This window comes from Hyperolius riggenbachi, chromosome 4 (genome assembly GCF_040937935.1).
Source record: "Hyperolius riggenbachi isolate aHypRig1 chromosome 4, aHypRig1.pri, whole genome shotgun sequence".
Classification (NCBI taxonomy): domain Eukaryota; kingdom Metazoa; phylum Chordata; class Amphibia; order Anura; family Hyperoliidae; genus Hyperolius; species Hyperolius riggenbachi.
Window position 1 is genome coordinate 113,134,166 of NC_090649.1, and position 21,555 is coordinate 113,155,720.

The following is a 21,555-nucleotide window of genomic DNA, read 5'->3' on the forward strand; positions in this document are numbered from 1 at the left end:
ACCAGCCTGGCCTATGCCTAGGGGAGTGTTATGAGAGGTACCACGAGAAGGCACACTTTTAGAACCTAGGGAACTACAGACACAGCAGTAGGCACACAAGGGTCTCTCAGTGCTATTTCACACTGGCGCGATGCGTTAGGGCAAATTGCCTAGCAAAAGTCACACTTTGCGGTCCCCCCCTACGCCGGAAGTGCTTGACTTAACGCTAGTGCATGCCTACGTTACTGCGTGGCTTCTGCGGCAATTTGGGTCGGCCCAGAAGTCATGTTAGTCTACGGCGACGCAGTTAATTACTAGGCCGAATGCTACTCTTGTGGTATTCCCTGAAGATCTATTTTGGGCGAGACGGTGCGGCGGGCTCGACCGACCGGATAGGCCAGTATGCAGTGTGAACCCAAACATCAGGTTTTGAGAGATCCAAATACACTGGCCTGCCAGAAACCTCTCCTTTCACTTGGGACAGAATGCATAATGTACTTCGCCACATATCTGTGCGATTTGCACTTTGCACATTGACCCATGGGGGAGGAGAAGTTTATCCTCAGCTCGCAGGTAAAAAAAACAAAAAAAAAAAAACAGGTAAGCAAAAAAGTTAATATTTGGTTACCAATGTTATTGTTTGGTTTGAACATATTTAATAAAGTTTAAAAAGTTAATGTTATTGAAGTGCTTTGCTGCTTGCTTGCTTTTTTTTTTTTTTTTTTTTTTCTTCTTCTCTCTTTTTTTCCAACCGACCAATCAGCTGCAGCACTGATGATGCATCCTGACAGAAGCATTGCGCTTCTGTCAGGTTACACAAAATCGGTGCATGCAGCGCTGTAGGACGAGATTTCTCCTCCACAGTAAAAAAGATACGTTTGCCGAGGCATATGGGCCAAGGTGTGGTGTTGGGGATTCATATGCTTTGGCAAGCACTTTGTATCAAAAAAGAACTCAAGCAATGATTTCTCCATTCACATCGATCGATGTGGATGAATAAATCAGGTTTGCCTGGGCATACGAGCTGGTGGGTTTGGATTTTTGGGGTGGCAGCTCCTATGTCCCTCTTTCTTTTCTTTTTGTTTCACATTTTTTGGCAGATATTTGTTCATCCACATTGATCGATGCGAATGAAGGGATGTTTGCCGTTCATTTTTCCTTTCAGCCCAGAATGCACTACCTGTATGCCCAATATAAGGAGTATAGCAGAAATACTGGCCATACATGTAATAATTGCAGAGGCCCTAAAATGCCAGGACAGACCCCACAAATGACCCCATTTTGGAAAGAGGACACCCCAAAGTATTCCGTGAGGTGCATGGTGAGTTCATAGAAGATTTTGTTTTTTGTCACAAGTTAGCATAAATTGTTTTTTTTTTGTTTTTTTTCACAAAGTATCCTTTTCTGCTAACTTGTGACAAAAAAATAATTTTTTTTATAAACTCACCATGCCCCTCATGGAATACTTTGTGGTGTCTTATTTTTAAAATAGGGTCATTTGTGGGGTTTGTTAACTGTCCTGTAATGTGGGGGGGGGGGCTAAATTGTGAGCACCCCTGTAAAGCCCAAAGGTAGTCATTGCACGTTGGGCCCCTTAGCGCAGTTAGGCTGCAAAAAAGTGCCACACGTGCTATCGCCGTACCCGGGAGACGTAGACCAATGTGTTTTAGGGTGTATTTTTACACATACCCATGATGGGTAGAAGAAATCACTCTGTAAATGACAATTTTTTGATTTTTTTTACTCACATTTGTCCATTTACAGAGATATTTCTCCCACCCAATATGGGTATGTGTAAAAATACACCCCAAAACACATTGTACTACTTCTCCCGAGTACGGCAATACCACATGTGTGGCACTTTTTTGCACCCTAACTGCGCTAAGGGGCCCAGAGTCCAATGAGTACCGTTAGCATTTCACAGGTCATTTTGAGAAATTTGGTTTCAAGACTACTCCTCACGGTTTAGGGCCCCTAAAATGCCAGGGCAGTATAGGAACCCCACAAATGACCCCATTTTACAAAGAAGACACCCCAAGGTACTCAATTAGGCGTATGGTGAGTTCATAGAAGATTTTACTTTTTGTCACAAGTTAGCGGAAAATGATTTTTATTGTTTTTTTTTTACCAAGTGTCATTTTCCGCTAACTTGTGACAAAAAAAAAAATCTTCTATGAACTCACCATACTCCTAACGGAATACCTTGGGATGTCCTCTTTGTAAAATGGGGTCATTTGTGGGGTTCCTATACTGCTCTGGCATTTTAGGGGCCCTAAACCGTGAGGAGCAGTCTTGAAACCAAATTTCTCAAAATGACCTGTGAAATGGTAACGGTACTCATTGGACTCTGGGCCCCTTAGCGCAGTTAGGGTGCAAAAAAGTGCCACATATGTGGTATCGCCGTACTCGGGAGAAGTAGTACAATGTGTTTTGGGGTGTATTTTTACACATACCCATATTGGGTGGGAGAAATATCTCTGTAAATGGACAATTGTGTGTAAAGAAATCAAAAAATTGTCATTTACAGAGATATTTCTCCCACCCAATATGGGTATGTGTAAAAATACACCCCAAAACACATTGTACTACTTCTCCCGAGTACGGCGATACCACATGTGTGGCCCTTTTTTGCACCCTAACTGCGCTAAGGGGCCCAGAGTCCAATGAGTACCTTTAGCATTTCACAGGTCATTTTGAAACATTTGGTTTCAAGACTACTCCTCACGGTTTAGGGCCCCTAAAATGCCAGAGCAGTATAGGAACCCCACAAATGACCCCATTTTAGAAAGAAGACACCCCAAGGTACTCAATTAGGAGTATGGTGAGTTCATAGAAGATTTAGCTTTTTGTCACAAGTTAGCGGAAAATGATTTTTATTGTTTTTTTTTTACCAAGTGTCATTTTCCACTAACTTGTGACAAAAAATAAAATCTTCTATGAACTCACCATACTCCTAACGGAATTCCTTAGGATGTCCTCTTTGTAAAATGGGATCATTTGTGGGGTTCCTATACTGTCCTGGCATTTTAGGGGCCCTAAACCGTGAGGAGTAGTCTTGAAACCAAATTTCTCAAAATGACCTGTGAAATGCTAACGGTACTCATTGGACTCTGGGCCCCTTAGCGCAGTTAGGGTGCAAAAAAGTGCCACACATGTGGTACCGCCGTACTCAGGAGAAGTAGTATTATGTGTTTTGGGGTGTATTTTTACACATACCCATATTGGGTGGGAGAAATATCTCTGTAAATTGACAATTGTGTGTAAAGAAATCAAAAAATTGTCATTTACAGAGATATTTCTCCCACCGAATATGGGTATGTGTAAAAATACACCCCAAAACACATTGTACTACTTCTCCCGAGTACGGCGATACCACATGTGTGGCACTTTTTTTGCACCCTAACTGCGCTAAGGGGCCCAGAGTCCAATGAGTACCTTTAGCATTTCACAGGTCATTTTGAAACATTTGGTTTCAAGACTACTCCTCACGGTTTAGGGCCCCTAAAATGCCAGAGCAGTATAGGAACCCCACAAATGACCCCATTTTACAAAGAGGACATCCCAAGGTATTCCGTTAGGAGTATGGTGAGTTCATAGAAGATTTTATTTTTTGTCACAAGTTAGCGGAAAATGACACTTGGTAAAAAAAACCAATAAAAATCATTTTCCGCTAACTTGTGACAAAAAGTAAAATCTTCTATGAACTCACCATACTCCTAATTGAGTACCTTGGGGTGTCTTCTTTGTAAAATGGGGTCATTTGTGGGGTTCCTATACTGCCCTGGCATTTTAGGGGCCCTAAACCGTGAGGAGTAGTCTTGAAACCAAATTTCTCAAAATGACCTGTGAAATCCTAAAGGTACTCATTGGACTTTGGGCCCCTTAGCGCAGTTAGGGTGCAAAAAAGTGCCACACATGTGGTATCGCCGTACTCAGGAGAAGTAGTACAATGTGTTTTGGGGTGTATTTTTATACATACCCATGCTGAGTGGGAGAAATAACTCTGTAAATGGACAATTGTGTGTAAAAAAAATCAAAAAATTGTCATTTACAGAGATTTTTCTCCCACCCAGCATGGGTATGTGTAAAAATACACCCCAAAACACATTGTACTACTTCTCCCGAGTATGGCGATACCATATGTGTGACACTTTTTTGCAGCCAAACTGCGCTAAGGGGCCCACAGTGCAATGACTACTTTTAGGCTTTACAGGGGTGCTTACAATTCCACACCCCCCAAAATGCCAGGACAGTAAACACACCCCATAAATGACCCCATTTTGAAAAATAGACACTTCAAGGTATTCATTGAGGGGCATGTTTAGTCCATGGCAGATTTCATTTTTTTTTGTTACAAGTTAGCAGAAATGGAAACCTTTTTTTTTTTTTTTTTTGTGACAAACTGTCATTTTCCGCTAACTTGTGACAAAAAATAAAATCTTCTATGAACTCACTATGCCTCTCAGTGAATACTTTGGGATGTCTTCTTTCCAAAATGGGGTTATTTGTGGGGTATTTATACTATCCTGGAATTTTAGCACCTCATGAAACATGACAGGTAGTCAGGAAAGTCAGAGATGCTTAAAAATGGGAAAATTCACTTTTTGCACCATAGTTTGTAAACGCTATAACTTTTACCCAAACCAATAAATATACACTGAATGGGTTTTTTTTCATCAAAAACATGTTTGTCTACATTTTTCGCGCTGCATGTATACAGAAATTTTACTTTATTTGAAAAATGTCAGCACAGAAAGTTAAAAAAATCATTTTTTTGCCAAAATTCATGTCTTTTTTGATGAATATAATAAAAAGCAGCAGCAATCAAATAGCATCAAAAGAAAGCTGTATTAGTGAGAAGAAAAGGAGCCAAAATTCATTTAGGTGGTAGGTTGTATGACCGAGCAATAAACCGTTAAAGCTGCAGTGGTCTGAATGGAAAAAACAGCGCTGGTCCTTAAGGGGGGTAAAGGCTGAGTCCTCAAGTGGTTAAGCACCAACTGCGTTAGCACCGCAGTGCACAGCTGATCAAAAGTTTTACGCTAGCAAAGACTGGTGCACTTCGTATAAAGTTTAATGGCGCTGCTTTGCGTGCGGGACTTTGCAAGCGATCTAGACTTATCTAAACTTAGCATGCCTAAACTTATCACACCTAAACTTATCATGCCTAAACTTATCACACCTAAACTGGCTTTTCACCAGAGTGGTGCAATGGTTATCATGCCTAAAGTCTCTAACTGGGTTAGCACCTCTTTGTGAATCGAGCCCATCATGCCTAAACTGAGTTTAGGCATGATAAAAATGTTTATCATGCCTAAAGTCTTTAACTGGGTTATCACCGCTTTGTGAATCAAGCCCCAACTGTCTATCTCTCACACTGACACTGCTGCTCAGCACAGCAGCACTGCAGTAATCTGTAATAAGCTAACACAGTACTACTCTAGCAACTAACTAGCACTGCAGTACTAACTACACAATAACACAATAATCCTATTCCCTAACCTATACTGTAGCTAGGGCTAATAGCAGGCAAGCAGCAGGCCTGGCCTGCACACACACAGGACCTAATTAGCAGCTGCTGCAGCACAGAGTCTGACTGTCTGTCACTGACTGAAATCAAACAATTACACAAGCTAGCTAGCTAACTAAAAAAACAATAAAATAATAGTGTAGCACAGGTGTTTAGCGCACTCAAAACGCTAGGTTTTTAACTGTAATACAGCACTTGCTGAACCAACACCACTGGAGATGTCTCAGTCACAAGCAAGGACGAGATTTCTCATCATGGCACCTGCCTTATATACAGGAGGGGCTGGCCAGGGTTCCCCTCTGTGATTGGTTGCTAGGGCTTCGACTGGGAGCCCTCTGATGTCATGGACTTCATCTCCATGGTTACACTATCCGGATTTGGATACCCAAACTAAGTATCCGACCGGATTCTGGATTCCTAATAGGTATCAGAGTTAGCTCGGATAGTGCATTCCGGATTTACCCAGCTATCCGGAATCCGGATCCGAGGTCGGATACCGAAAAAAAGCTCAGGTATCTGGAATCCGGATGAGCATCTCTGATCTCAAGGTCCTTTTGAAAAAAATGTTGAACATTTTTATTTCCTTGTTCCCACTATTCTCCTTAACATACATAGCAATTTTGATGACAATGGCATGTATGGGGGCTTTGCTATTAACCCCTCGTCGGCACAAAATTACACAAACGTATGCGAAATTACGGTTTCTGATTACATTAAGAGCTCTTGTACACTGCAAATCGCAAACCTGATTTCCGATTCTGATATGCAATTCCGATTTTCAATTCCGATTTTCCCTGGATGATGTCAACACCAGAAGAAAAAAAAAAAAAGAAGAAAAAACGCAGCATGCAGTACCGATTAAAATCACTTATCAGAATCACATATAAAATTGCGTCAAAATTGCAAATCGTAATCGCATGTAGTGTGCAAGATGCCTTACAAACAACATTTTTTAAGCACTTACTTGACATTTTGCATGACAGTTTTGCATCATAATAGCTAATCATGATGCAAAATTATGGTTATACCAAATTTGTGCTCATCACTAGCAAGAATACTCCACCCTCCTGTGGGAGGGAGAACTACAAGCAAGGCATAGTGTTCAGCAATTAACTGTTTCAGAGCTGCATATTCATAGAACTGTAACTCCCAGCAAGGTTATTATACAGAATATATAATTTGTACAGGCACCCAACAGCCATGTTACCAAAATGGCTACATGGGTAGAAAAAAATGGAATCAGACCCATGGCGGGCTAGATTACCTTACCCCAGAAAGCCTGATGCTGCTCATTGTCTCTAGAGTCCCTCCCCTTTCCTGTCCTCAATCCTTTTCTTCGCAATCGCCAGCTGTGATAGACAGTGCTGTATATGCATTGCATTGTCAGTGGGACACACACACACACACACACACACACACACACACACACACACACACACACACACACACACACACACACACACACACACACACACACACACACACACACACACACAACACATCACAAGAACATTAGCTCTCAAAAGAGCTGTTTTGGTGGTGCTCTTCATCAACAAATATTAGCAAGGAGAAAGCTAACAGACCTCCTAACTATCGCTTTCCCTATCTCTCCAATGCCTCTCCCTTCTCTCACTAATACAGCAGCACACAGAGTGAGAACATGGCTGACACTGCTGCCTTATATAGGGGGGGAGGGGGTCCAGGAGGGAGTGCAGCGTGATTGGCTGCCATGTGTCTGCTGACTGTGATGTAGAGGGTCAAAATTTAGCCCAATGATGTAGTATAGAGGGCGGGTCAAACTCGCATAAAGTTTGCGTTTTGACGGGAACACGAACCCGCATTGTTTGCACAAACAAGTTTGCATGCAAACCGTTAATGCCATCTCTACTGACCCTATTCCTTTTTATCTTGCCACTCAACTCTCCTCCTTCATTCCTGCTTTACCAACGCTTTTTAACCTCTCCATCTCTACTGGCTTTTTCCTTTCCTCATTTCAACAAATAATCATAACAACACTAATCAAAAAACCCTCTTTGGACCCTACAGCCCTCTCTAATTACCATCTAGTCTCACTTCTTCCCTTTGCCTCTGAACTGCTGGAACCAGGGGTGCTCATCCGGGATTCCGGATATTCGAACTACCCGGATATCCGGGCCTTTTTTTCAGTATCCGACCTTGGATCCGGATTCCGGTTTGCTGGATAAATCCGGAACGCATTATCCAAGCCAACTTGGATACCTATTAGGTATTCCGGAATCCGGTCGGATACTTAGTTCGGGTATCCGAATCCGGATAGCGTAACCATGGAGATAACGTCCATGACGTCACTGAGCCAATCAGAGGGCTCCCAGCCGAAGCCCTAGCAACCAATCACAGAGGGGAACCCTGGCCAGACCCTCCTGTATATAAGGCGGGTGTCATGATGAGAATCTCGTCCTTGCTCGTGACTGCTCACTGAGAGACATCTCCAGTGGTGTTGGCTCAGCAAGTGCTGTATTACAGTTATAAACCTAGCATTTTGAGTGCGCTAAACACCTGTACTATACTATTATTTGATTGTTTTTTAGCTAGCTAGCGTGTGTTATTTTTTTATATCAGTCAGTGACAGTCAGATTCTGTGCTGCAGCAGCTGCTAGTTAGGTCCTGTGTGTGTGCAGGCCAGGTCTGCTGTTGGCCTGCTATTAGCCTTAGCTACAGTATAGATTAGGTAATAGGATTACTGTGTTATTGTGTAGTTAGTACTACTAGTTAGTTGTTAGAGTAGTACTGTGCTAGCTTACTACAGATTACTTCAGTGCTGCTGTGGTGAGTCAGTGTGACAGATAGACAGTTAATGTGCACTGTCTTCTACTCTGCTGTCTGTCACTCCGTTAGGTGAAGTACTATTAAGGTAGCCATACACTGGTCGATTTGCCATTAGATCGACCAGCTGACAGATCCCTATCTGATCGAATCTGATCAGAGAGGGATCATATGGCTGCCTTTACTGCAAACAGATTGTGAATCGATTTCAGCCTGAAACCGATCACAATCTGTTGAGCTGCTCCTGCCGCCTGTGCCCCCTCCCCTATACATTACCTGACGCTGGCTCCCGGGCGTCTTCTCCGCGCTGCACCGCACCGCTCTGTTCTTGCTCCATCCCGGCGCTTCCTGTGTCACTTCGTGACCAGGAAGTTCAAATAGAGCGCCCTCTATTTGAACTTTCTGGTCACTGCAGTGACACAGGAAGCGCCGGGATGGAGCCGGAACAGAGAGGTGCAGCGCTGAGAAGACGCCTGGGAGCCAGCGTCAGGTAATGTATACCTGATCGGATCGGCCGCCGCTAGCGACGCGCACCCTACCCGCGGGCGATCAAGGGTAATTTCCCGCACAGCGCGATCGACGGACCGATCCGATTTCGGGAGGAAATCGGATCGGCGGGTGCGTTTAGCGCGAACGATTGGCAGCAGATTCGATCCCAGGATCGAATCTGCTGTCGAAACGGCCGCGAATCGGGCCAGTGTATGGCCACCTTTACTGTGCTATTATCCACCACTGATTTTCTTTAAAGTCCAAGTAGAGTACCCCGATTTTAATAAAGTAGTACAAGTACCCCACATCATCTGGTGATATTCATCACATATAAGTTGTACTATGTCTGCTGGCACTGGCAGCCGGGGGAAGGGCAGCAAGGCCAAGAGGAGAGGGAGCAGCATTGCCGCCACCGTCAGCAGTTCTGCCACACCAGTGTCCATTCCGCTGCTAGCCACTGGCCGTCCAGCTGTTAGGGGGAGTCACGCTGCAGAGGAGCAGCAGCGGGTAGCGGCCATTTTCCAGCAGGATTGCTGGCTCAAATTGAAGGAGAAAGACGCCGAGCCTGTGATGGAGCTGATGGTGGATGAGCAGGCCATCACCAGCTATTACGCCACTACAATAGCTGCATCTACCTCCTCCTCCTGCTGGTGCTGTCTGTGTTACCCACCACCAGGGTCCACACACAACTATATCTTCTGCTGCCAGTCTGCCAATGCCACCAGCTATTACACCACTGCAACTACCTATAGTGGTGCTCATCCAGATTCCGGATATCCAAATTACCCGGATAATCCGAACTTTTTCCACTATCTGACTCGGATTCGAATTCCGGATACCTGGGCCAAATCCAGAATGCGGTATCAGGATTCGCAGCGGTATCCGGATAGGAATTTGGATATCCGGTTGGATATCCAAATCCGGATACTGTAACTATGGAGATGATGTCCATGACGTCACTGAGCCAATCAGAGGGCTCCCAGCAGAAGCCCTAGCAACCAATCACAGAAGGGAACCCTGGCCAGCCCCTCCTGACCTCATTGAGCCAATCAGAGGGCTCCCAGCCTAAGCCCTAGCACCCAATCACAGAAGGGAACCCTAAATAATTAAAGTTATATACGCGCCCTCTGTCTCAAAAACACAGGAATATACAGTCTCACACCAAGTAGCCAATAAAGTCCTCAGACTGGTTCCTCAGAGTCCACCGTATTCCAGAATATCTGGCTCCTTAGTCCAGGACAATCATCTCAACATGTAAATGAAAAAAAATAAAAGTACATAGCGTAATACTGCTTTCATCCAATCACTCCTTCACCAGGAGAACTTTACACCGTGTGCCTTTAAGGATCACCTTCCAACCACCTGTGCCGGGACACAACCCCCCAATGTGCCTGCACTTACCCTAAATATCCTCCAAGATCTCCAGAGGCAAGATTGATCACATATGGGGATATGCACCAGGAAATACTCTGTTTCAAACACTGGCAAGGTTTCCAATATTACTGCAACTTAGAGAACACTAACATAGTGTAATACTGTAAATTTATTAAAAGCAATAAAAGATAGTGCACTCACAAACATAAGGTAAATCAAAGCATGTAATGCTGACAGCGCTGGTCCCCAGGTGACCACTCTGCGGATGCCGCATCAGATTCCCCTCTGCCCGATCGAAGCTGCACTCCCAGCGTCTCCAGCGTCCACTTCCGGTCTCGTGTACTACTGCTCCGCCCTATGCATTTCGTCACAAGTGACTCATCAGGGGCTCGCAGTACAGCGCAGACCGGCATTTAAAATAGAAAACAACATGCCCTCCTACCCTCTTCCCATTGGTCAAAAATAAGAACCTTTATTACAATTTCATACGGAATCCTCCGCAGTCCCTCTGTGGAGCGGCACCCTCACATCCATCTCTATCCTATATACGTACACTCCTATCCATTAATGCCACCCCAATCCTATCATCGCCCACCCATATAAACTTGCGATATCGTAAACGATTCTTCACAAGAATTGCAACACAATAAAAACCAAATAAGTAGATTAGATCTAAATCACAATCAAAACAGTAAAATGTTATAAAAATAGTTACTTATTGCAAATGAAAGCATTAATATCAAGATCTATATTCATACCATTAAGAGCAGCTGATTCTAAATTATAAATCCACTCGGTTTCTTTTTTTGATACTTCCCTCAACCTATTACAGCCCCTCCATGATGGTCTCAATTTCTCAACACCGCAAAAATACATATTCCTGGGGTCTGAATTATGCTCATTCTTAAAATGCAAGGACAAGCTATGCAACTCAAATCCTTTCCTGATATTGTTGATATGTTCACCTATCCGTTCTTTCAACATTCTGGTGGTGCGGCCCACATACTGTAGGCCGCATTCACACCATACAACAAATACAACATATGTACTTGCACAATTTATAAAGATACGTATTTTAAACGTTTTTCCATTTACTGTAGAGACAACTTCCCTTGTTTTCACACCTTTAGCTTCTCTACAGCCTTTACAAGGGAAGAAGCCATCTGATTGCCAACCCAATAGTTTTTGTTGCTTAGGGGGGGGGGGGGGGGGGGCACACAACTAGGGGCTAATTTATCCTTTAGATTTAAAGTTTTCCTATATACAAAAGGTGGTCTAGGGGGTAATACCCTCCCCAACACATGATCCCCTTGCAGGATATCCCAATGCTTGGTAAATATTCGTTCAATTTGCTTATATTGTGTGAAAAAGTCAGTACAAAAAGTAAAAGGACTCACCTCTTCTTTTTTATCCCTCGATGAGTTCAGAAGGGAACCCTGGCCAGCCCCTCTGTATATTAAGGAGGGGTGCCATGATGAGAAATCTCACCCTTGCTTGTGACTGCTCACTGAGAGACATGCTCCAGTGCTGCTGGCCTAGCAAGTGCTGTATACAGTGATAAACCTAAAGCTGTTCAGCGATTAACACCTTCACTATCACTACGTTATTGTTCTATTGTTCTATTGTTTATTAGGTAGCTAGCTTGATTTCATTCAGTGACAATCAGAGTGTGTGCTGCAGGCCTGCAGCAGCTGCTATAGGTTCTGTCCTGTATCTGTGTGTGTGCGAGTCTTTCCCTGTTGTTGGCAAGAGGTGGACATGAAGTGGCTGGAAATCACTATACCTGCCTTACCACCCTTTACCGCCACCATCTCAAGCTCCTGGCTCCTCCTGATTAACTATTACTAACTAAGCCGCCTGGTTCACAATTTTTTTTTCAGCTATGGTACCAACAACGCTACGGGCCAAGTGCCACTGTCTAGTGCCATGTCTGACATGCTCCTGGCAGACGTTACAACTGTTACTGCTGCATTGCCCTGCTCCTGCTGCCTGTGCTGCTCCTACCGCCAGGGTGCCACAGGCCACTGATACCACCTATATTTAACCCAAAACACAATTGCTGCGTAATTTTTGGGAGTTGTCCGGCCTGAAAACTGTCATGTCCCAGTTGTGCGGTTGGACTTTGGACACAATGTGGGCTGCACGACCGCTGTCTAGAACCTAGTCCTGATGTTAATTGACAGCCATTTTTTTTTGGGGGGGGGGGCATTTTAAGTCCCCACACAATCAATTAGTGTTTCCCTTTAAAAAAATCATGATGCTACATGCCACATTTATCCTAAAAACCGTTGTAGAAGCAATTTAAAGGCCACTTCCGGTTTTCTATCAGGATATCTGAATGCGGGCGGATATCTCGGATGCTGGGCTCGGATATCCGATTCAATTCAGATAGCAAAAAGTTTGGATTCGGATATCCGGATCCGGATATCTGGGTATCCGGACCCGAATCAATTCAGATTTTAAAAAATAGGGGTATCCAAGCAGCACTGTCTACCTACTCCTCCTGTTGTGTCAGTCTGTGTTACCCACTGCCAGCCGCCACAGTCCACACAGAACAAATCTTCTGCTGCCAGTCTGCCACCAGCTATTAAGCCACTACAATAGCTGTATTTTGTTAAAAAAAAAAAGTTAAATTTTTTGAGATGTCTGGGCGAAAAACTGTGATGTCCCAGTTGTGTATTGGACACAATGTGGGCTTCACGACCGCTGTCTGGAACCTCCTGATGTTAATTCACAGCCTTTTTTTATTATTATTATTATTATTATTATACCTCCCCACATAAACAATTTCTGTTTTTCTTTAAAAAAAAACCATGATGCTTCATGCATCATTCATTTACTATAAAAGATGTTTTGGAAGCAATTTAACCTCCCTGGTGGTACAATAAATCCGCCAGGGGGCAGCGCAGCACTTTTTTTTCAATTTTTTTTTTAAAGCATGTAGCTAGCCTAGCGCTAGCTACATGCTTCCCCCCTCCCTTTGCTATCCCTCCCTGTTGAAATCAGTGGCGTATTTAGAGGGGTGCAGGCATGGCTAGTGCCATGGGCGCCCTCCTGTACCATGGGCGCCATGTCTGCACCCCTGTTCTGCAGCTGAAGCCGCCTGGTGTGTGTCCCGACTCCCTATGAAGACACAGTCATAGCTGCTCGTTTTCTCCAGGGGAAATATTAGAGAGGAGGCGCCACTAGGGGGAGCTCCAGGCAGCTCTGACGGCTTTGCAGAGAGGGGGAAGCACGCTGAGGATGGTGGGAGGAAGCACGTTGAGGATGGTGGTGCTGGATCTGCACGAGAGCAGACGATTAGGGTCTGAGACTGATCCTCTCCCTCAGTCTCTTGCAAAGCAGGTCTATTCTGCAGGATGGGGAGTACACTCGTAGCATGATGAAAGGTATGTGTATATAGGTCTGCACAGGGGGGAGGGAGCTGTGTATGGAGCACGGACTCTGCAGACAGCGTCTGTTCAGCTGCACTGTGAAGCATGTGTAGTGTGACAGGCTGTGATATCTGTTGTTGCTGCCTTTGTGACGCCCCCCTTCTGTTAATACTGCCTGTGTGACCCCCTGTCTATTATTGCTGACTGTCTGTGTGACACTCTTCCTGTCTGTTTTGCTGCCTGTGTGACCTCCCTGTCTTTTATTGTTGCTGTCTGTGTGACCCCCTTGTCTTTTATTGTTGCTGTCTGTGTAACTCCCTGTCTGTTATTGCTGTGTGTGTGTAACCCCCTGTCTGTTATTGCTGTGCGTGTGACCCCCTGTCTGTTATTGCTGTGCGTGTGACCCCCTGTCTGTTATTGCTGTCTGTGTGACTCCCTGTCTGTTATTGCTGTCTGTGTGACCCCCCTGTCTGTTATTGCTGTCTGTGTGACTCCCTGTCTGTTATTGCTGTCTGTGTGACCCCCCTGTCTGTTATTGCTGTCTGTGTGACCCCGTCTGTTATTGCTGTCTGTGTGACTCCCTGTCTGTTATTGCTGTCTGTGTGACCCCCCTGTCTGTTATTGCTGTCTGTGTGACTCCCTGTCTGTTATTGCTGTCTGTGTGACCCCCCTGTCTGTTATTGCTGTCTGTGTGACCCCCTGTCTGTTATTGCTGTCTGTGTGACCCCCTGTCTGTTATTGCTGTCTGTGTGACTCCCTGTCTGTTATTGCTGTGTGTGTGTGACTCCCTGTCTGTTATTGCTGTCTGTGTGACCCCCCCCTGTCTGTTATTGCTGTCTGTGTGACTCCCTGTCTGTTATTGCTGTCTGTGTGACCCCCTCTCTGTTATTGCTGTCTGTGTGACCCCCTGTCTGTTATTGCTGTCTGTGTGACTCCCTGTCTGTTATTGCTGTGTGTGTGTGACTCCTTGTCTGTTATTGCTGTGTGTGTGTGACTCCCTGTCTTTTATTGCTGTCTGTGTGACCCCCTCCTGTCAGTTATTGCTGTCTGTCTGTGATCCCCTGTCTGTTATTGCTGTCTGTGTGACCCCCTGTCTGTTATTGCTGTCTGTGTGACTCCCTGTCTGTTATTGCTGTCTGTGTGACTCCCTGTCTGTTATTGCTGTCTGTGTGATCCCCCTGTCTGTTATTGCTGTCTGTGTGACTCCCTGTCTGTTATTGCTGTCTGTGTGATCCCCCTGTCTGTTATTGCTGTCTGTGTAACCCCCTGTCTGTTATTGCTGTCTGTGTGACTCCCTGTCTGTTATTGCTGTGTGTGTGACCCCTCCTGTCTGTTATTGCTGTCTGTGTGACTCCCTGTCTGTTATTGCTGTCTGTGTGACCCCCCGACTGTTTTTGCTGTCTGTGTGATCCCCCTGTCTGTTATTGCTGTCTGTGTGACCCCTTGTCTGTTATTGCTGTCTGTGTGACCCCTCCTGTCTGTTATTGCTGTCTGTGTGACTCCCTGTCTGTTATTGCTGTCTGTGTGACCCCCTGTCTGTTATTGCTGTCTGTGTGATCCCCCCTGTCTTTTATTGTTGCTGTCTGTGTGACCCCCTGTCTGTCATTGCTGTCTGTGTGACCCCCCCCCCCCCCTGTCATTGCTGTCTGTGTGACCCCCCTGTCTTTTATTGCTGTCTGTGCCCCCCCCCCCCCCCCGACAGAGTACAGAGAGGGAATAAGAAGACTGACAAAAACAGACGACTATAACAAATGTGCATGAGACAGGGTGCAGTTTTTACAGGGGAGCCTCTGACTGGGGGGCGCAATTTTAGCTTTTGCCATAGGCGCTATATTACCCAGATACGCCCCTGGTTGAAATGTCTGGGCTAAAAACTGTGATGTCCCAGTTGTGTATTGGACACAATGTGGGATTCATGACCGCTGTCTGGAACCTCCTGATGTTAATTTACAGCCATTTATTTTTATTTATTATTATACCTCCCCACATAAACAATTTCTGTTTTTCTTTAAAAAAAAAACCATGATGCTTCATGCATCATTTACTATAAAAGATGTTTTGGAAGCAATTTAAAGGCCACTTCCGGTTTTCAGTTTAGAGTCCGGATTTACACGAATAATGGGTTCGGATATCCGGATCGACTCGGATACCTGAACGGTTCAAATTTGGATATCCGATCTTATCCGGATTTCTGGCTATCCGGATCAACTCGGATATCAAAAAGAGGTATCCGAGCACCACTGGCTGGAACACAGTGATCAAGAGTCGGGAGCCAATGAAATCAGCTCCTGACCAGCTCACTGAGCTCTGCTGTCTTAGCGATGGCAGGGTGAGTGGGCTGCAGTGGCGAGAGAGCGGCACAGTTGGCGGTAGCGGCAGCAACATGTGGCACAGAGATTGAAATCTATGCCCTGACAGGGATAACAGGTCCCAAACAGGGTGTAGATTTTAATCAGCAAGGTCTGGAAGCCATTAAAGTGTGATTTATAAATGTTTGGAAATGTTTTTATTGAAAAAAAAATAGCCTGGCTGTCTTAAAGTGGACCTGAACTCTTGCACAGGACCGAAGGAAACGTATAAAAATGCACCCTGTATGTATGTAGAGAATTTAGCTTGTCTAATTCCCCATAATCTGTGACTAATCACAAGTTGTCATTTGATCCCTCAGTTGTGTCAACTGGCTGCTACGGCAGAGGGCTAATGTGTAAATACAGGATGTTAACAATAAGACTGCTTCCATGAAATCAGAAAGTAGACACACTCCAGAATAATTGCAGGATTTGTATCAGCTGTAACAAATAAATGTTTTTCTGTAAAGGTTATTATGATGTTGCGTATCTTTAAGAGCAGAGAGGAAGTTCTGAGTTCAGGTCCACTTTAATTAGCCACAGACAGTCTGTGACCTCTTAAAGAGGGATTGTCAGCCATACAATCAAATTCCAATTACCCACTGCACTGTGTTTATTAGTTACCATATTTTACGGACTATAAGACGCTAAGGACTATAAGACGCACCTAAGTTTAGAGAACAAAAACCAATAGAAAAAAATAATATACTAAACCTGGAGCGTCCATGATGCAGGGGCATCTTATGGACCTTTTCCCCAATTATTATGTCTTCCTTATGTCTTTCTTGTACTTCTTGTGCCCCCGTGTTCTCCTTTGTCCCTCTGTGACCTCTGTACCACTTGTGTCCTTTGCCCCCCTGGGTCCACTGGTGTCTCTGTGTCCTCTTTACTCCTTCCTCTGTCTCCATGTCCTCTGCCCTGGTGTCCGATGCCCTGTGCGCTGTCCCCTTCCTGTGTCCCACTTGTCCATTGTTTCCTCCATGTCCAGTGTCTTCTATCCCCATTGTCCCAGTGTTTGCTATCCCTATGTCCCCCTGTGTCTGCATGTCCCCTTGTCCCAGTGTCTGCCTGTCCCCCTATGTCTCAGTGCCTGCCTGTCCTCCTATGTCCCAGTGCCTGCCTGTTCTTCCATGTCCCAGTGCCTGCCTGTCCTCCTATGTCCCAGTGCCTGCCTGTCCCCTTGTCCCAGTGCCAGCATGTCCCCTTGTCCCAGTGCCTGCCTGTCCCCCTATGTCTCGGTGCCTGCCTGTCCCCCTATGTCCCAGACCCAGTGCCTGCCTGTCCTTTCATGTCCCAGTGCCTGTCTGTCCCCTTGTCCCAGTGCCTGTCTGTCCCCTTGTAGCAGTGCCTGCATGTCCCCTTGTCCCAGTGCCTGCATGTTCCCTTGTCCCAGTGCCTGCCTGTCCCCCTATGTCCCAGTGCCTGCATGTCCCCTTGTCCCAGTGCCTGCCTGCCCCCCTATGTCCCAGTGCCTGCCTGTCTTCCTATGTCCCAGTGCCTGCCTGTCTTCCTATGTCCCAGTGTCTGCATGTCCCCTATGTCCCATTGCCTGCCTGTTCTCCTATGTCCCAGTGTCTGCCTGTCCCCCATGTCCCACTGTCTGTCTGCCCCCTTATGTCCCAATGTCTTTGTGTCCCCTTGTGTCCCAGTATCTGCTTGTCTGCATATACCTCATGTCCCCAGTGTCTTGATGTCCTGGTGTCTTAAACACATACATTCAGCTACCACTTATTCATCGTCAGGCTGCCCCTGTGTCTCAATCACATACCTCTCTTGCAGCTTTGATCATCGCGGTATCCCCCGGTACCGTCTCAGTTTGTATCAATCAGGAAGTCCCGGATGGCTTTGCAGACAAATGCACCAATCATGTGGGGGCGCTGTGATTGACCCCAATGATGGAGAGGTGGTTCCGCCCTCGAAACATTGCTCGAGCAGTGCACAGTGTGATTGGTGGTTGAGGCTAGTGCCCCCCGCCTGATTGGTGCTTTTTTTCTGCAAAGACGTCCAGGGCTTCCTGATGTATACAAACTGCGGTGGTACCGGGAGATACCGAGATGATCAAAGCTGCAAGAGAGGTATGTATTTGAGACACTGAGGAAAGCCTGATAAATAAGTGGCAGCTGTAAGTATGTGTTTAAGACATTGGGACACCCGGGGACACGCAAACACCGATTACACGGAGTACATGCAGACACGCAGATAATGGGACACACAGACACTGCAACACAGGGAAACATGCAGACACTGGGGCACGAGGGCATGCGTACATAGCAAACATGGGGATAGAGAACACGGGAAGGGGGCGCAGGTCAAAAAAATGTAGCATTCGGTCTATAGGATGCACTGACTTTTTCCCCACACGTTTGGGGGACAAAAATTCTGTCTTATAGTCTGAAAAATACGGTACTAGTTTACCTAATGACCCTGCATTGCAAGCATTCCAATGTAATCATTAATGTGTCTGCCATAGTGAATATTATCTCAGTCCCCCCTTGCACTTTTCTCATACATTGCTGGAGAGACAGAAGCTAGAAAACGCTGTGTTATCTCCCTTTTCTTCCCCTCCCATAATTCTGCTCCTTGATGATTTGCTGAGGGCAACTCAGAGAGATTTTCTGGCACAAGGCTCAGAAGGGAAACAGAAGTTGAATCACCCCACCCCCCTGTTAGAAGCTGCTGAAATCTACTGTATGCTCTTGCGCACATGTTTTTACAAAGCAAACTAGATATGCCAGTGCAGCTTCTAGTACAGAGCTAGCTCAGAGGATAGGAGGGCGAGCAATGCATACACCATTTCAAGCAGAGGAGTAAAAAGAAGTAAGGGAGGAAATTACACTAGGTTTAGCTTCAGTCAGATGCAGTAAAGATGGGAAATGTCTGGAATAGTTTTCTGTTAATTTACTTCATAAAATTCAGTAAAATCAAAACATGGACAGTGCAATACATATGTTATATAAGTAGAGCAAGTATTTATCTACTTATATGTGTGTGTTTTTTTCCCTTGGAAAGCATGGCTGACCCTTGTGCCTTAAGGACCAAATACTTTTTTTTTTTTTTTTACTGGATTGCTTCTGTGCCCACTGTGACTGGCTCACACAGTGATCACAGGGTCAGGAGCCAATGAAATGGGTTCCTGACTACCATAGGGAGCTAAGTTGTCTGCTGGCTAGCTTAGTTAGCAGGCGGCAGCTTTGCCAGAGTGATGCGAATGTCGAGAGTTACGGCAAGAGTAACTGAAATCTACACATTGGCAGGAATAACAGAATATAAACAGGGTAAAGATTTCAGTTACTTCAGTCCGGAAGAACTGAATTTCTGCAATGATGAAAATAACTGTTTCTTATTTGTTTTCTGTTTTTATATTAAGCTCTCCCTCTCTCTTTCTTTATTTATTTCTCTTTTAATATTTGTAGGTTAATACTACACAGGAAAGGTTCTGGACCCATGTGACTGCAGATGGCTGCAGGTTGGCAGCGATCTGGAAATATGGTGGCATTTACATGGACTCTGATATTATTTCAATCCGACCCATACCAGATCATAATTTTCTGGCTGCGGAAGGTGATCAGGATAGCAGCAATGGTGTCTTTGGATTTTTTCCCAAGCACAATTTCACCTGGACATGCATGGAAGATTTTGTAAAGAAGTATAAATATAGTGCATGGGGTAATCAAGGACCTATTCTGTTTAGCCGAATTTTAAAGACTCAATGTTCGTTACCTAACTTTAAGGGTGTAGAAGATATAATTTGTGGAAATATTACTTTTTTGCATCCAAACCGTTTTTATCCAATCTCCTACCCAGCCTGGAGACAATACTATGTTGTTTGGGATAAACTGCCAACATTCAATGATTCCCATGCTTTACATCTCTGGAATTACATGAATCATGATAAGATAGCTATGGTTCCTGGAAGTAAGACACTGGTTGAACATCTTTACCAAAAGCATTGCCCTTCTACATACACAGCTATTCAAAGAAATGCAAGCACATACATTTAGTTTTGGGATTCCTACTGAAAAAGCATGACAAAATATTATGTTGGATTAGGATTATTTGTCATTTTTAGGAAAACTTTTTTTCATTCAGCATATTCAACAGTTCATTCTAACCAAAACATTTTCATGTTCATAATTCATAATTCTTTCTTCCACACAAATATGAAGGATTCTATCAGGAAATGCTCTAGATGAGGTAAAAAAACAAAGTAATAATAATACAATTCTTTGAAAATTTATTTTAAACGTAAATGTCAAAATATTCATTGTTTAGCTTTTAAATTAATTAATGATACTTAAAGGGACCCTGAGCAGTGAAAATAAACAAAATCGTACTTACCTGGGGCTTTCTCCAGCCCACTGTAGGTCGGGAGGTCCCGCGGCATCCTCCTGGGTCCTGTCCTGGTCCCGCTGCACAATCGATCACCGGCGACACCTGGGCCGAGTGTTGGGCTGACACTTCCTTATCGGTGATGCTCGTCATCATAACGCGGCCGCCTCGCGTCATCACGGTGGCCGGCGTGACAGTACTAAACATGCGCGGTTTAGAGTTAGAAAACTGCGCATGCGCAGTACTGTCATGCCGGCTGCCGTGATGACACGAGGCAGTTGGCGTGATGTTGCTAAGCGCCACCTATAAGAAAGTGTCAGCCCGACACTCGGCCCGGGTGTTGCCAGTGATGGATTGTGCAGTGGGACCGGAAAAGGAGCCAGAAGGACTGCTCAGGGTCCCTTTAATATAGAAAAATATGTAATTGTCAGGATGGAGAGTGTTACCTCTACTGCGGAGAGCAGCCCGACCGCTGCTCCTGCATCTGACATCACCACAGCCGCCGTCCCGGCCTCACAGGGTCCGCCCGCGGTCTCCAACAGGACGGGGCTCTCGGCAGTTCACATGGGCAAGGGCAGCACGCGCGCGCGTACGGAGCGCCAGCATCTTTATAGTCTTAGGAGACGGGTCAGCTGACATGCCGGTCAGCTGACTCCAGCCCAGCTGTATTCCTTGCTGATTGGTTGGGGCGTTCCTGGGCAGGCTGTTTGAGTTGCCTTTCCCTATATTAGGCTGGAGTTGGCATTTGCTTCTTGTCTGTTGTTGCGAATACTTCGGTGTTAGCGCTCAGACCTTAGTCAGATCCATGTGTGCTTGAACCGGCAGGACCCCGGGGATTCACAATTAGCTCAGGAATAAACATATTATTGTTATTGTATTGTTGACCTCTGCCTTGCCTCTTACTACCCTTCTCCTAACGATTCTGTACTTTTGCTTATTTGATCTGCTGCCGACCTCTGCCTGTATATTGACTCTGATTCTTGCCTCACGATTCTGTACCTTTGCCAATCTGATCTGCTGCCGATCTCTGTCTGTATATTGACTCTGATTTTGCCTCACGATTCTGTACCTTTGTCATCTGATCTGCTGCCGACCTTGTCTGTCCGACCTTGATCCCACCAGTGGGTCCTCGCCACTGGGGGGTACCACCTATCTAGTGCCATTGTATTTTTTCTGTGTAAAGTGTGCACCAATCACCTGTGTTACACATCTAATAAAGTATACTCATGTCAGTAAGTTCTGAGCTGAACACTGCTGTTCATAGCATAACAACAGACCAACATTATGTAGGCTTTATGCCAGCAGGTCCAGGCCTTAACCACATCAGTGA

General features: G+C 45.2%; 1 protein-coding gene across 1 annotated transcript in view; it reads left to right on the forward strand.

Moving 5' to 3' along the window:
* Positions 1–20,042, forward strand: part of LOC137570468 (alpha-1,4-N-acetylglucosaminyltransferase-like) — a 29,518-nt gene extending 9,476 nt beyond the window's left edge. The window contains exon 2 of the mRNA XM_068279137.1: positions 19,310–20,042. Coding sequence (XP_068135238.1) covers positions 19,310–19,897 — 588 coding nt within the window. The 3' untranslated portion in view covers positions 19,898–20,042. The remainder of the gene's footprint in view (positions 1–19,309) is intronic.
* Positions 20,043–21,555: the final 1,513 nt, after the last annotated feature.